This window comes from Nilaparvata lugens, chromosome 3, assembly GCF_014356525.2.
Source record: "Nilaparvata lugens isolate BPH chromosome 3, ASM1435652v1, whole genome shotgun sequence".
Taxonomy (NCBI): domain Eukaryota; kingdom Metazoa; phylum Arthropoda; class Insecta; order Hemiptera; family Delphacidae; genus Nilaparvata; species Nilaparvata lugens.
The window spans coordinates 56,588,206-56,604,368 of record NC_052506.1 but is presented as its reverse complement, the minus strand read 5'-3'; the positions used below and the strand labels follow the sequence as shown (position 1 = coordinate 56,604,368).

Genomic DNA, 16,163 nt, shown 5'->3' with positions numbered 1-16,163 from the left:
GATTAAAGTTTCTCCCAGTTTAATTTTTTCAGCGTTTTTTCTCTCAATTAAAGTTGCAATTAAAGCTGTTGAAATTTTAAAATTGAATATTTTGTCACCTGGTCATATGGGACATATATATGAATCATATATTTATCTCATATTGATCAGGATTTTAGAGTTTTAATTTAGAAAAGTTTAATGAACAGTGTTTTTTTCTTTGAACAATTTTTAATGCATATTGATGAAAATGTTTTAGACGGCGGTCCATCAAATATTGATAATTCAAGGAATGAATTAGGAGGTTGTATAGTCACTGAATCAGGTTCTACTTTGGAAGGTGTTGGGCACGATGGAATATATTATGTTAGAAGAAATTAATATAATACGGATGATAAGAAATATTCAATCTTCCATAAACACGAGATTGATCTAGGAGATATTAAAATGAATTATAGTCAGAAATGTGGATCAGCAAATAATGGTGTTGAACGAAATATTACTGACTCATGCTACTTGGAGCTGAAAAGTATTACTGACGATAATAAACATTTTGTTAACAAGATGAATGAATCAATAATTATCGATAAACAAGAACCAGGCCATGGAAATAGTATATTGAACCGATTACAGAAAAAATGTGAATCAGCGATTTGTGTGAACAGTGAAGGTGAAAATACAGAGTCAGATTTGAATTATTGTAATTATCCGAATGATATGAAGAATAAAAAAGTGGACCAGATGAATTTGTTAATGAGAACTCAGTCGAAAAATATTATGACATTTCGGATATCTTATTACAATTGGGTAGTGAGAATGTTTTAGAAGACGTGTCTCAGTTGAACAATAATAATGAGAAATCAGGCCTGCAAACAAATCAATCGAGAATAGAAAAGCAGACTCAGCGAATGTATTGCATGAGACAGTATTGCTCGTAGAATGAGGCATTTAGCTAATTTATAATTGTCATTCAATTATCAACACTGGTCAGTGTAATATTCGATATCTAATAATGGAAAAATTTTTTGGCTTTTCTTGGTATTTGTTAGTAATAGTCCTAGTGATAATATTTTCATATATTAGTTCTTGATTAATTTTAATATGGGATTGCGTTTGGCAATGGATAATTTTGATATTTTTACTAATAATGAACTTTTCAATTTTGGGATTTAGGATTTGAGTTTTGATATAGGATTTTTAGATATGATACATTATATTTCGTTATTGAGTTAATTTTACTATAAATAATTATTAAGTGTACATACTTGAGATTTGGGGTACGAGTTTTATTGATTACTTTCCAAAAATTTTTTTTTAGTAGTAATGTTATTAATATATTATGGTTGAAAAGGCTGCAATTAGGTTTTGGAGATGGAAAATTAATGATATAAATCTTTATATTTTTACCACGCTTGGTTCTAGGATATTTTATTATTGCATTTTGAAGCCTAAGAGTTTGTTAACCAGTTTTGATATAATAGTTGAAATTTTTTTAACATCATACATGTTCCTATTGAAGGTCAGGCGTGTTGAATTATTGCGAGTTGAGGTCAATGTCAGCAATTAGATTATTTGTCACGTTTACTACTGTAATTTGACTTGTTAACTAACGTTTTGTTTTGATTTCAGACATGACTCCAGAGTTTATGAATTTTGTTTATTAATTAATATGTGGTCTTTTATTATAGGTTTCTTTTATTCAAAGTAAATAACATGAAACTTATCACGTCCAGCCAATCAATTATTTATTTTGTTATGATTTCAATCAGAAATTAATTACCTTTTATTCAATTATTGTTTTGAATATTATTGTTAATTTTAATAATGGTCGAATTTCATAGTATGTACAGAAACTTGTCAAATAGTTTTCTACTTAATTCATGTATTATTGAACTTGATCTTTATTGATTTTTTTTCAAGTCATTTTATCGAATTCGAAGTTTTTTAAATATTATGGTCGTTACTTGGCTTATTTTATCATTTTTGAGCTGAAATACTTATTTCTCAAAAATTTTTTATTGTTTTTTTTTTTGTTTAATGATACTGTGGTCGTGTTTTTCTCACATTCTTATTTAAATTGGATTTGATTTTTCACCTTTGAAGTTATTTTCTTGAATTTGAGATTTGTTGTTTAAAGTTAGCTGTAGAGTTTTATGATTTCATAATGGAAAGTTTAGTAGTTTGATTTTGAAAGTTTTTTTATACAGTAGAATTAATAATTGTAAAGGGGTTATCCTTTCCTAAAAATTTTCCTTGAATTAGATTTGAAATTTCTTTTACCCATTCATATTCCTATAAGTAGTAGTTCTCATATTACATCTTCTCGACTTCGGACTTTGCGGGAGTATGTGGACTTCACCTCGAGGACTTCGGGACATCGCGGGATTTCATGGACTCAATGATTCAAGCACTCAGGGACTTCATGGGATTTTGCGGACTTCACGGGCTTCTTCGAGATGACTTCAGCCTCAGCGCAAGGCGACTTGTGAATTGTCACTACACTCTACGAGATCGATTTTCCTGAAGATCTGGAGGATATTATGCAAGCAGAGACGTTTGGCTGTTAACACAAGCAGGGCCTGAATTTTCATCACGTAGTATGCTGTACACTACTCAACAACGGAGAGGACATCAGGCGCTAATCAGAGCTTCCGTATAACGAAGAACAAACTTCATCTTCTGTGGAAATCATAACAGATGAATTTCGATGCTGGGAGATTTCATTATTTTGGCGGCTCGATTGGATGGCAGTTGGATGAATTACTATCCAGTGACTACTTAACTACCGTAGCCTATCACTGGTTGGACACACATGCTACTACATGCGAGCTGAGCTGCGAGATATTTCTTCGACAGTTGAGAGACGGCTCGATTTCAACCTTGGATACCTTACGATCGTCATCTTATCTTTGGTACATGGTTCAATTTGTACCTGTGGCTAGAGGTCTGAAGGAGTTGAGGAAACTATAATGATCATCGACGAACAGCGAACATACAAGAAACGGACACATATGGGAGGACTTCACATACAAGGACGACTACCAGTTCATCGCTCAGAACATTGAAATATCATCTACATCTTTGAGAACTACTTTAACCTATCTACATTCCAGAACCCCTAAAATTTGAATATTGTATTTGTTGAAAAGTTAATTTATTTAGAGAACTATTGTTTGTGCAGCATAGTTTCATTTTGAATGTTTGTAATTTAGTTTGAGTAACCTACCTTTCTATGTAAATGTTTGATTTCAATGTATAGTAGCATTATCAAGTCAATCAGGCACACGTTTGTTTCCGGAGTATATTATTTTGTTTAATTATTATTATTATTATTTTCTTTTTTTGTTCCCCTCTTGACTACAGACTCAGGGACGAGTCTTTCAGCGGGATGGGTGATGTGTCACCTAGTCATATGGGACATATATATGAATCATATATTTATCTCATATTGATCAGGATTTTAGAGTTTTAATTTAGAAAAGTTTAATGAACAGTGTTTTTGTCTTTGAACAATTTTTGTCATCGACAGAAAGATTGTTTATTTCATTTGTTGTCAAAATTAATGTAGCTTCTCTTTTGTTTTTAATAACAAACGTGCCGCTTGTGCGACAGATAAAAATATGTACTGAAATGGCTTCCATGTTTGGCATTGACTGAGTTATATTTAATATCCAAAATTTTACTTTTGGTCGGAGTGTGTCAGGGTGTGTGAGCTCGTTCGTTAGGACTGTGAGTAAAGTCCGGCTGTTCTGGTGAAGGGGATAGATTTTGCTCTTGTTTATAATACAGTTTTCCTGTCGCAGTTCGGGCAGTTTAAAGAGAATTGTATTATTGAATAGGACGGGATCTGAACCCATTTCATTAGATCAGTTATTTTGATTTTTAATTAATAATTAACGCCGCGAAATACCAGTGGATGCCAAAGTGGGAAGCTATTTCAAAAACGTAGGTGACTACTGAGTCATTGTTCTTAATTTTTTCATAACCACAAACATTGAATCCTCATTAGCAGCAAAGCGAGTAGCCCTTGAAATATTCATCTGATAATTATTATTTCGTAATTTCTAATTATAATTATAATTTTGTAATAAATAATTTATTGTTTTGTTTCAAATATCAAAAACCTGTACGATCTTTTCTTGTGTTTTTTTTTTTTATTTTCCCACCCTTACATATTTGGTGAAGGCAAATATATTGCTTACATATTTGGTGGAGGTTTCTCCCGCCGTTCCACATCCTGCTTACAATTTGATGAAGCATTTCAACTTTTTTATTGTTTTTATTTATACACTGGATCTTATTATATGCAGTTGAGTAGTAACATTGGAAGACGGATAGTTTTTTGAATCTCCTTAACTGTTATTATCATTGATAATGAATTAAATAATTAATATATAAATCCATCAGTGAAATTAGTTAGAAAATACAGATGGAAATAAATTAGAAATTGCATTTGTTTAAATGCTAATAATTGAATAATTATCATTAAATGAAAATCCTAATCAAATGCTGTAAATCACCCCGAAGACTTCTGCTACTGCAAATATTGACAACAGCTAGATGGAAATTCGATGAGAGCCTGTTGTTAATATTTGCAGTAGCAGAAGTCTCCGGGGTGATTTACAGCATTTGATTAGGATTTGCGTTTAATAATAATTAGGTAGAAAATATTGAAAATTGTTTTCTAGATAAATTTATTATTCATTCTAGATGTATTTTATAAGTGTATATAATACATAAGTTAACATATTTTCAAGCTTTTTAACAAATTGGTTTTGTTCATGAATACAACCTATTTTCACTTGTCTTATAATATAAACATAATGGTATTTGTTTTTACTTTAATAGGGTTGCAAGTGGTGTTGGAACTGTGGAGGCGGCGGCGGTCATTGCGCGTTGGAGTCGGCCAGCTGTGATAAAGATGGCGGCCGCATCTGCTACGACGCACGCAACATCACCGACGCGGCCAAGTGTCCGGGCAACGAGTGCGCCGCATCCGACTGCGACAAATGTCTCGAGCACGACAACTGTGTCTGGACTAGGTAATAAAATAAAATAATATGACCTCTGTTTGAAAAAAACTGTTTTCTCCAAGAACGGTTTATTCATTTATTCACTTTTATTCTATTTATTCATTTTGGTTGTCTATAATCATAACAGGAACCAAGCTCGTTAAACAAAATGCTTTCCCAAAGCGTGATTTACTAGAAGTTTCAAAAGTCGTTTAAATGGGTCGAAAGAATGTTTTAATGCGACATGTTGGGGGGGGGACGCTGTCAACGCCTTTGTCGAAAACTCGGCAACAAACTCAGCATGCTATAAAAGTCAAAGCTCGACTAGGACACTTCATAAAACAAGATAGCATTGAAAACTATCTGAAAATTTTCAATCAACGAGATTTGGAAAGACAAGACTTTGAATCAAATTCTTCATTTGCCATAATACCGTACAATTTTCAAAATAAAAACATTATTAGAATTATTATGGACAGTATCATAATCATAATCATTTATTATACATATCATAGGCCATTTAGAATAGCATCGAGAGAGTGATATGACTATGATATGACTATGATTGACCATAGTAACTCCCAAGAAATTAGTGGCATTTGAGAGAAGTAGGTCAGTAGCATTCACAAAATTCAGTGGGTTGGTGATTGTGAATATTTGTATCGTAAACTGGATGAATGTGGACTTGCCAATATTAACATTTAGGTTATTTGAGGAGCACCATTTAGACATTTCAGACAGCACTGCACCTCCCAAAACGTGAAACTCCTCAGAGTCACTAGCCGTAACCATAAAGTTAGCATCATCAGCAAAGAGTACTGATCTTGCTGAGGGTACATTGGATGGAAAATCGTTCATAAACACCAAAAAGAGTAAGGGACTCAGGATTGAACCCTGTGGTACTCCCTGAGATAAGGTGCGGGCACGTGAGAAAACCTTTATTCATGAAAGCTGTTATTCTTAATTCATCCTTTATATTTTTTAAAACAAATCTTTTCTGTTTGGTGATCTTGTAATTTGATATTTCCATATTATTTTGTTTCTGATCTCTATAGTGCTATAATATTTATTATTAGTAATACCATGTTAAATCTTTTATGAAATAAAATAAACTTAATTAAGTTAATTACCAAGTTATCTATTTACAATGAGTATACATTGTATTAGAACACAAACAGTTCTGTGCCTACTCTAGCTACACAACCCGTTGCCAACTAATGAGTGGGCCTATATAATGTATATTATATGAGTATTTATTAGTGAGTATAGTACTTTATAATGCTATAATAATATTTATTAATAAGTATAGTATTTTATAATGCTATAATAGTTTTATATTGGAATGCTGATATGTTATTTGTACTGAAATATTATTTTTTCCTTCATCATACATCTTATGCTTGAAATGTAAGTCGCGTTTCCAGCAAACCTACGATTTCTATAAAAAAATTAAATAATCTTGGGTTTCAACTTATCCAGTAATTCTATGAAGTAATACGATCTGTGCATAAGATTTCTCCATCGCTCATCCGGTTGCTTGTTAATGGAAAGGATATTCTATTATATCCTCTTCCAACAATCGTCAATTAGTTGTCTCCGTCGAATTTTGTAATAAACATTCACAGTATACAATGATACATTGCAGTATTATATCATCAAAATTAATATTGCATTTCAACTTCTTTCCAGTCACTAGTTATCCATTTTTTTTAAATTTATTGAGTAGGTAGTTAGATAAGCATTATAATAATTATCAGCCAGTATCTACTGTAATTTACATAAATAAAGAAATTTAATCTAATTCGATTCAATGTTATCCACAAATTTAACACATTACATAATAAATAATAAACATAATTACCTTATCAACATTAAACATAATAGTTACATAACTAATTGGACTTGTTTTGTGACGAATTGAAGACAAGTGGCGACACCTAGCGGCGGCCACCACAACCACCAGGGGGGTAGTGAGCTGAACGTGAAGATGGAGACGCACGACTGGGGCTGCCACCCTCAGGACGCCCTCGGCCGCCTCATTGGCAAGTCGCGCACCAGCGGTGGCGTCTGCCCGCCAAGGTGCTCCCAGTTCGTCGAGTGCGACGCCTGTCTCACCTCACAGGTTCGTTCCAAATTAAGACACAGTTCAGGGTTTGTCTCACCTTATATTATCCGTCTAGAACGAATATACATGAATCAGGCTCCTCACATGGGAAAATGCGTAGAATATAATTATTTACGTGATTGATTTATTTTTTTCACACACACATACAAGTTTGATACAAAAAGTATACATGCAACCATCAACAACAATATACTATAAAACAAAATAAAGAGAAAGTGGTACAAAAAAGGTGGAGGATTGAAGGGTTTTTCCAACAATGGTTATCCATGTACTAGGAAAACCTTCAATCCTAGAGAAGGTGAAAAAGGTAACAGAAGAAGTTAATAGAAAGAAATGCAAGGATGGGAAGGGGGAAAATAAGGAAAAGGATATTATAAAGAAAAAACGATAGGAACAGGTGGTGAAAAAAGTTTTGAAGGACTAGATGATTTACAAAAGAATGCAGAATAAGCAAGCACATAAGTCAGTACACTTTGTGAAAACATCTCATAGATAGAAGAAGTAATTGCATTTGATCCAGGTGTTAATATCCTATTTTTGTTTTTTAGTTATTTTCGCACATTTAATAAGGATGGGAGTGTCCTGCTACTGATAAGACAAAGTTTCTGGGGATTGAATTGCAGGCAAACTTGAAGTGGGATGGTCACATAGAGAAACTCCAGAAAAGGCTTTACCATGCTCTCTTTGCTCTGAGGACTGTTAAGTCGAATTCAAATCTCAGGACAGCTCTAAAGGTTTACCATGGGTATTTTCTTTCACTCATTAGATTTAGTATTTTGTTTTGGGGGGCTGGAAGAATTCATTTGAACACAAACTTGAAAATGCAGAAAAAAGATTTTTTCATATTTGATTCCAAATACTGTTATTGAATATGAAAAAACTGAACTTCTTATCAATGAATTAGAATTAAGTTTGAATGATCAATTCAATCCAGCATTCAATGACAGTTACTTGGTTATGGTAGCGAAAATATATGAAACAGCTGAACTTCTTCAAAAAATTAATTCAGCGCCTACTGTCGTAGTGCAATCGGCACCGACAACCTAACCTACTACTGTGTCAAATGAATTACTATTACCAAAAATTGAGTTAGCGAAATTTAGTGGTCGTCAGTCCGAATGGGCTGTCTTTTATGAGTTATTCAAAAATCTCGTTCATGAAAATAAAGCATTGTCTGACCAACAAAAAATTCAATATTTAACATCAAAACTTACAGGTGAAGCATCCAATATTTGTAGGCATCTCCCTACCGTAGCTGCAAACTATAGTATTATTTGGAATGCTTTAGTTAATCGCTATAATAATCCAAGAGCTCAGTTGGAAACCTATTTCGATGAGATTTTTCAATTCAAAGGGCTTAAAGTAGAAAGCAGGGAAGGTTTGACTTTGGTATTAGACCGATTTTGTAACTCTGTTACTGCTGTAAAAAGATTGAAAAATAATGGGCTTGACGATGCTATATTCTTACATTTTGGTTTGAGAATTCTTGATACTGTAACTCGTAGAGAATTTGAATCATCTCATAGAGATAAAGAGGAGCCCACTTATAAAGACTTTGTAAGTTTCATTGAAAAACAAGTTCGATCATTGTCGATTGATAAAAATAAGGGTGATAGTTTTCATAGTGGAAAAGCGTTAAAGGGCTCATCAAACTCTAAGAATTTCGCAATTCAGTCAGGAGATAAAATTCCTAGTGATAGTCGGGGAAAATCTCATTGTATAAGCTGTAAGGGGAGTAAACATAAGTTGACAGATTGTGAGTCATTTTTGAAACTCTCGCCATGGAATAGATTTCGTCTCATAAAAGAGAAGTCTTATTGTCTAAAATGTTTAGTGGGAGGTCACTCAGCTCGTGAGTGTAAAAGCAATGCTTCCTGTACTCAATGCAAAAATTCACATCATACGTTGTTACATTTCGATTTCAAAAATCAATCTGAAGAGAGTGGTGTTAGTTGTTGTAGTACTAAATTGGTAAACAATGAGTCTGAAAATGATAAAACTATTGTTTTATTGTCTACTGCTATCGTTCTGATCAGAAATAAGAGAGGGCAAGAATGTCCCCTGCGATTTCTTATCGACTCTGGTAGTGAGAAGAATTTTGTAACTTCTCGTGCGTGTCGTCAGCTAGGCTTGTATATTAAACCTGTCTATTCAACTGTCACTGGGTTTGGCGGTCAATCAAGTAAGGTTCAAGGTCGAGCGTCGTTCACAATTCGTTCTCACGCTGACACTACATTTTCGTTTGCTGTTGATGCGTTGGTAGTTGAAAAAATACTTGACAGATTACCATCTCGTGAAGTTGATGTGTCTAAGTTGTCCTACTTGAAATCATTGAAATTGGCGGATGATAAATTTTTCATCCCTGGAAAATTGGATGGTATTTTGGGTGCCGAATTCTTTCCCGATCTTATCAATAATTACCAATCTCATCAAGAGGTAGGTTCAGTCAAATTAGTTGACAGTAAACTGGGTTTTATTGTTATGGGTCGAGCCCCAGTTTTGAACTCGTCACAAAATAAACAATTCAATAATTGTTTGCTCGTCTCTAGTCCACCTTTGAATGACCTAGTACAGAGGTTTTGGGAGGTTGAAGATTGTCCTAAATCGGGGAATGATCTTACACCTGCCGAGTTGGATTGTGAAAATAATTTTCGTTCGTCTGTTCGTCGTTTGGAATCAGGTCGATTCGTGGTATCCTTGCCGTTTGAAAAATCAGCTGATTGTTTGGGTGATTCATATTCTATGGCTAAACGGAGATTGACAAATTTGGAAAATCGTCTCGCTCGCTCCGAAGATATTAAGATCGCATACCACGAAATAATGTTGGATTATTTGCGCCAAGGGCACATGACCTTGATTGAGGATCAGGAAAATAAACAGGGGTATTATATTCCTCACCACGCAATCGTGAAGGCTCGTAGTACTACTACACCTGTAAGAATCGTTTATGATGCAAGCGCTAAAACTACGACTGGTTTGTCATTGAATTCGATTCTCCATGCTGGTCAGAAGTTACAGACGAACATTTTCGTGTTGCTATTGAATTTTCGTCTTTTTGCAATTGGAGTGACAGGTGATTTGAAACAGATGTATCGTCAAATATTTGTGAGTGAATCTTGCCGTGAATTTCAGCGGGTGTTATGGAGATTTTCGGTAGACGATCCTGTTGAAACCTATGAAATAAATTGTGTCGTATTTGGTATCACTTCCTCTCCGTACTTGGCTTTGAGAACTATCCATGAGTTGGTTGAGAGGGAAGGCGATAATTTTCCGGATGCTAAAGCTCGCATTCCTACAGATATGTTCATGGACGATTTGGTAACGTCTGTCCCTTCTGTAAGTGACGCGAAAAAATTGTGTAGTCAGGCCAAAGAGCTGTTTAAAGCTGGTGGATTTGAATTGACTAAGTTTGCGTCAAATTCGGAGGAGCTGATGACAAGTCTCAATGATAGTGAAAGGTCCTTGTTGTCCAAAGAATTCAATATCGAAAATTCATTAGCCATATTAGGTCTAGAGTGGCAACCATTTTCCGATTCGTTTCGTTTTTTCGTCTCACAGGGTCACTCTATTGCCACAAAACGGAATATATTATCCGCTGTGGCGCGAATCTATGATCCTCTAGGACTAGTGGCTCTTCTCACGTTGTTTTTGAAAAGTCTTATAAAAGAATTATGGCGTATTGGTTCAGATTGGGATGAAAAACCGCCTGATTCTATTGCATCTCAGTGGGAGATATGTCAAACAGAATTTCAATCTTTGTCGAATTTGTCCATTCCTCGTCACTTAGGAGTATTTGTTGGTTCCAAGATTACATTAATTTGTTTTTGCGATGCAAGTCAGTCTGGCTATGGAGCTGTGATCTATTTGAAATCACAGGAAGAAGATGGTAGTTCTTCAACAGTAACGCTGCTGTGTGGAAAATCGAAGGTTGCACCGAGTAAAACTCTATCAATACCGAGATTGGAATTGTGCGCTGCTCTTCTCCTAGTCAATCTACTTGAAGCTACCCTCTCTGTCCTCGAACTTCGTTGTAAAATCGTCCGAGTTGTCGCTTTGTCGGACTCAACTGTTGTTCTCCATTGGATAAGAGGTTCGCCGTCGCGTTGGCAAACGTTCGTGGCTAATCGAGTCTCGAAAATTCAAAACTCACGCATCGATTGTTGGATGCATGTTTCTGGTGAGGAAAATCCCGCCGATTGTTTATCGCGTGGTCTTAAACCAATGGATCTCATTAATCACGAGACATGGTGGACAGGACCCCACTGGTTGACTATGGAGGAAAATCACTGGCCTGTAAAATTTGAAATTGAAGAAATAGAGTGTCCACCTGAAATGAAATCTTCAAATGTTGTCACGGTTGTTCAATCTGAAAGTGTTTCAGATAATGTAATATATAATTTGATTGAGAAATGCTCTGACTATCAACGTTTGCTTCGTATCATGATACTAGTATTGAAGGCAGTGCGAATATTGCCGAAAGCAGGTGAACTGGAATTCGATGCGGCGGAGAGATATTTGTGTAGAGTCGTACAGAGAATTCATTTTTCACGTGAGCTTGTTCAACTAAAAAAGGGTGAAGATTGTGCCCCCAAATTTCAGCGTTTGTCACCGTTTATAGACAAGGAGTTAATTCGAGTTGGTGGTCGTTTGCCGAACTCAGACATGGATTTTGACAGCTGTCACCCTATTGTCTTGCCTAAGAGTGATCCTTTCATCACCCTTCTTGTCGATCATTATCATCGAAAAAATTGTCATGCTGGTCCTCGTCTATTAATGTCGTTAATAAGACAGAGGTTCTGGATATTTTCTGCTCGTGTGGTCATTCGGAGTCGTATTCAAAAATGCAATAGGTGTTTCCGATGTCGGCCTAGCGTAACACCTCCCAAAATGGGTGATTTGCCTGCATGCAGGGTACTCCAGAGTAAACCGTTTGGACAGTGTGGTGTTGATTACGGTGGGCCTGTACGCATCACAATGGCTCGACGCAGAAATCCACTCATCCTCAAAGCATACATTTGTCTATTTGTTTGTATGTCAACAAAGGCTGTGCACATAGAATTGGTTTCTGATTTATCTACGCCAATGTTTCTTTCAGCATTTCGCCGATTTTTATCTCGACGCGGACCTTGCCGTGTAATTTATTCCGATAATGGTACAAATTTCGTTGGTGCGCATGCACAGCTGGTACAGTTAGCGAAATTATTGGATTCGTCGGAATTTCAAAATACAATTACTAATGAGCTGGCTGATTATCGAGTGGATTGGAAATTCATTCCCGCTGCTTCCCCAAATTTCGGTGGAATTTGGGAGGCCAACATAAAATCGGTCAAGTCGCATTTGATAAAAGTGATTGGCGATCAACTATTGACCTATAAGGAGATGAATACTGCGTTGGTTCAAGTGGAGGCGGTGTTGAACTCTTGGCCGTTGTGCCCTTTGAGCGAGGATCCGAACGAACCTCTCGCCTTAACTCCGGCTCATTTTTTGAAGCTGACACCGTTGACGGCTTTTCCAATGAAGGATGTGACCGACATTCCCGTCAATCGTCTCACTCGTTACGAACTCATCGACCAGCTTGTTCAATCGTTTTGGAATAGGTGGAGAAAGGAGTATCTCCATGAATTACAAGTACGTGGAAAGTGGTCCAAGTCATCACCTCCTCTCACTGTTGGAACGGTTGTGATAGTGGATCAGCCTAATCTACCCCCATTGAAGTGGCCTCTAGGAATCATTGAGGAAGTGTTTCCTGGAGCCGATGGTGTCATACGTGTGGCAGTAGTACGTTTAGCTACTGGTCGTTTCAAACGTCCTGCCACCAAATTGTTTCCATTGCCCACACAATAATTCTTAGGATAAGAATTATTGTTCGTTTTGTTGTGTTAGCATTTTTCTTTTGTCTTCTTAATTTTCTTTCGGTTTGTTTTGTTTTGTCTAGTTTTGGCCAAAGTCGTGGCTGAAAACTACGTTTCAGGGTGGGGGGAATGGTGACGCCCTTTAGCGTATTTAGATTAAGTCTAGTTTAAATTAGTTTTAAGTCTAGCGGTAGTTGTAGTGGCGAGGCCGGCAGCTGCTGCGCCCTAGCGGATAAGTTAGTATTTAGATTATTCTATCGCATAATCGTTAGTTGAAGTTGTCAGCTCGGATCGGACGGTGAAAAAACAGGATCGTTGCTGTTCTTTTCGATTGTTGCCGTTGAAATTCAATTTTACACGTTCGTCGTTGTGTTAAAATTATTATCGATATATTAACTGTCCCAAGTTGGGGAAAAGTACAGTTTTTCCTTGTTATTTGTGAATATATAAATTGAAATATTCAACTAGTGCGATCGGACTTTGAATTGTACAGCAGTGTAAAGTAATAGTCAATATAGTAAAGTTATCTTCCAAGCAATTTTCGGACTGATCAGTAATTAAATTGATGCCAGAATTAACATACATCGGATAGGGGTAGCAGATGTACAAGAGAGGCCAACACCTTTTCCCGACTCCGTCTTGTCCTGCCACAAACCTAATTCCAATTCCTGGAGTAAGTTGGTATTTAGTATTTGAAGAAAACTACGGGCTGGTGAGTAACCAAATAAGTCACTTCTGGTATAAATTTAATGCTGAAAATATTACTTACTATCATTCTTATTATTGATTCAATCCAGCTTTTCAATTTCAATTCTGAAATTTTACTAATTTGACACGTTTCAGGGTGCGGAAGGCGGATGGCACGAGTGCGGCTGGTCGACACGGCTGAACGAGTGCATTTCGCCGAGCTATCAGCCGCTGTACTGCGCGGGCGGAGTGTGCGGCCTAGTACTGGCCGGTGGCCACCAGGAGCGCTGTCCGCAGGCATGCTCCAGCTACAAGCAGTGCTCGTCCTGTCTCAAGCATGCGCACTGCGGCTGGTGCTCGCTCAATGGCGTCAATGTCACCGGAGAAGGTAATTGTTCACTGCTCAACAACAGTTATTTAAATACAATTTGATTTGTATTGAACATAGATCATCATCATTTGTACAATAATTAAACATATCACACGGCTGATAATTCTCTCTGTGATTGAATTGAATAATTGCCTTTATTAAGGTCGGAGTTTGGACTCTAGGTCCTCTCTGCCTCATAGTCCTTGTAATTGGTTGAAATATGTGATAATTCAGTTACGAGTAGTATAACATAAAAGGTGCATCGAAGAAGTAGATAGTTTGGGGCACTAGTGAATGATGTTGAATAAAAAAATCAGAAGTTTTGGCAACCAACTTCTGAACACAAAGCAGAAGAAGATTGTAAGAAGCCTATATACAGAATTAAAATTTTCTTATATCGACCGTAGTTTTCGAGTTATATAGATTTCCCAATATTCTTGAAAACGTCAATAACTAGAAAATTAACAATTAAAATCTGATTCTTAAGATATGGTTGGTAGAGGAAGAAATTTCCAATAAGATTCATTTGATTTGTTCCTTTCTTTGACGTTTATGAACTTTTCATGGGTGCTCAAAGTTGAACAAAGTACGTTCGTCGAGTTCAAAGCCAAATTTCAAACACTTTGAGCGCCCATAAAAAGTTCATAAACGTCAAAGAAAGGAACAAATCAAATGAATCTTATTGGAAATCTCTTCCTCTTTCAAACCATATCTTTAGAATCTTAGTGCCGGTTGCACAAAAGCCGTTTAAATTGTAATCGTGATTAATTCCACGAGATCCAATCAGAGAAGTCGTCTTAAAAAAGGCCTTCTCTGATTGGTTCTCGTGAAATTAATCTCGGTTGAAATTTAATCGGATTTTGTGCAACCGGGAATTAGAATGATATCTTTAGATCTGTTAATTTTCTAGTTATTGACGTTTTCAAAAATATCGGGAAATCTATATAATTCGAAAACTACGGTCGATATAAGTAAATTTTTCTTATATAAATTACTTAAATTTTACTTGTATATAAGCTTCTTACAATCTTCTTCTGTTTTGTGTTCAGAAGTTGGTTGCCAAAACTTCTGCTTTTTTATTGAACATCATTCACTAGTGTCCCAAACTATCTACTTCTTCGATGCACCTTTTATGCACCTTTTAGTTACTACTCGTAACTGAATTATCGTAAAAGCTAAGGTCGACATAAGAAATTTCAACTGGACATTTTTTGTTGAAAATTCCATTTATAATCCATTGTCTTAGGCTGTTATACTTTTCGTGGGACACTCTGTATATATAGAAATGAACTGCTAAAGTTTTAACAGACGTAGTTGATGCACATTATCGACATTGAACATTGTATAAAAAAAACATCAATTAAAAAAAATATATAGTCAATTTCCAATAATGAAGTATCAATTAAATATAAATTTAAAAAATAATAGATCAATACAATAATTGCATTGGTATTCCTGCGAAATGGAAAATTAAAAATCAACATTAAAAGTATTTATCCTATCTTCAATAAAATTTAACAAAACAACAATAAAAGCAGGTACTTACATGTGAGAAATGCTACTAGCTCTCTAATATCACCCTATTTGTTAAGATAAGTGAACTCAGTACCACTACTAAAGGTGGGTTTCGGTTTGTGCGTAACTGTAATAAAATGGACGACTGTTTTGGCACATGTCGTTCAAAACCCAACTTAATGTGGCAAGAAAATATTTGTTGGGGAATTTTCTGTTCGCCTGTGATTAATAATAGAAATTTCTATTGTAATAAACTGTTATCAGCTGATGAAATCTGAATGTTGATCTAATGAACGATGTTCTACTTGGGCTGACTAGGCGTGTGCACAGAAGGCTCGCTGGAGCGTCCCGCGTCAGGACCGAAGAAGTCGACCTGCGACAAGCTGTACGTGGAGGAGACACGCACCGAGGTGGAGTCGCTGCCGCGGGAAGCCAACTTCTCGTGGCACTACGTGCAGTGTCCGCCGGAGAACGAGTGCCTCAACCACCACCACAACTGTGACCCGCTCAGCGAGCAGTGTGTCGACCTCGACGACGGCTATCGCTGTGACTGCGGCAAGGGCTATCGCTCCAATGGCGCCGATTGTGTCCCGGTAACCATTTCAATATACTTCTCATAGTTA

At 36.2% G+C, this 16,163-nt stretch overlaps 1 protein-coding gene across 2 annotated transcripts in view; it reads left to right on the top strand.

The window, feature by feature from the left end:
* LOC111057596 (multiple epidermal growth factor-like domains protein 8) overlaps positions 1-16,163 on the top strand; it is a 181,373-nt gene that overhangs the window by 131,416 nt on the left and 33,794 nt on the right. For both annotated transcript variants that reach the window (XM_039424112.1, XM_039424113.1), the window contains exons 32-35: positions 4,828-5,021; positions 6,915-7,113; positions 13,812-14,043; positions 15,859-16,133. In XM_039424112.1, the coding sequence (XP_039280046.1) occupies positions 4,828-5,021; positions 6,915-7,113; positions 13,812-14,043; positions 15,859-16,133 (900 nt within the window). The remainder of the gene's footprint in view (positions 1-4,827; positions 5,022-6,914; positions 7,114-13,811; positions 14,044-15,858; positions 16,134-16,163) is intronic.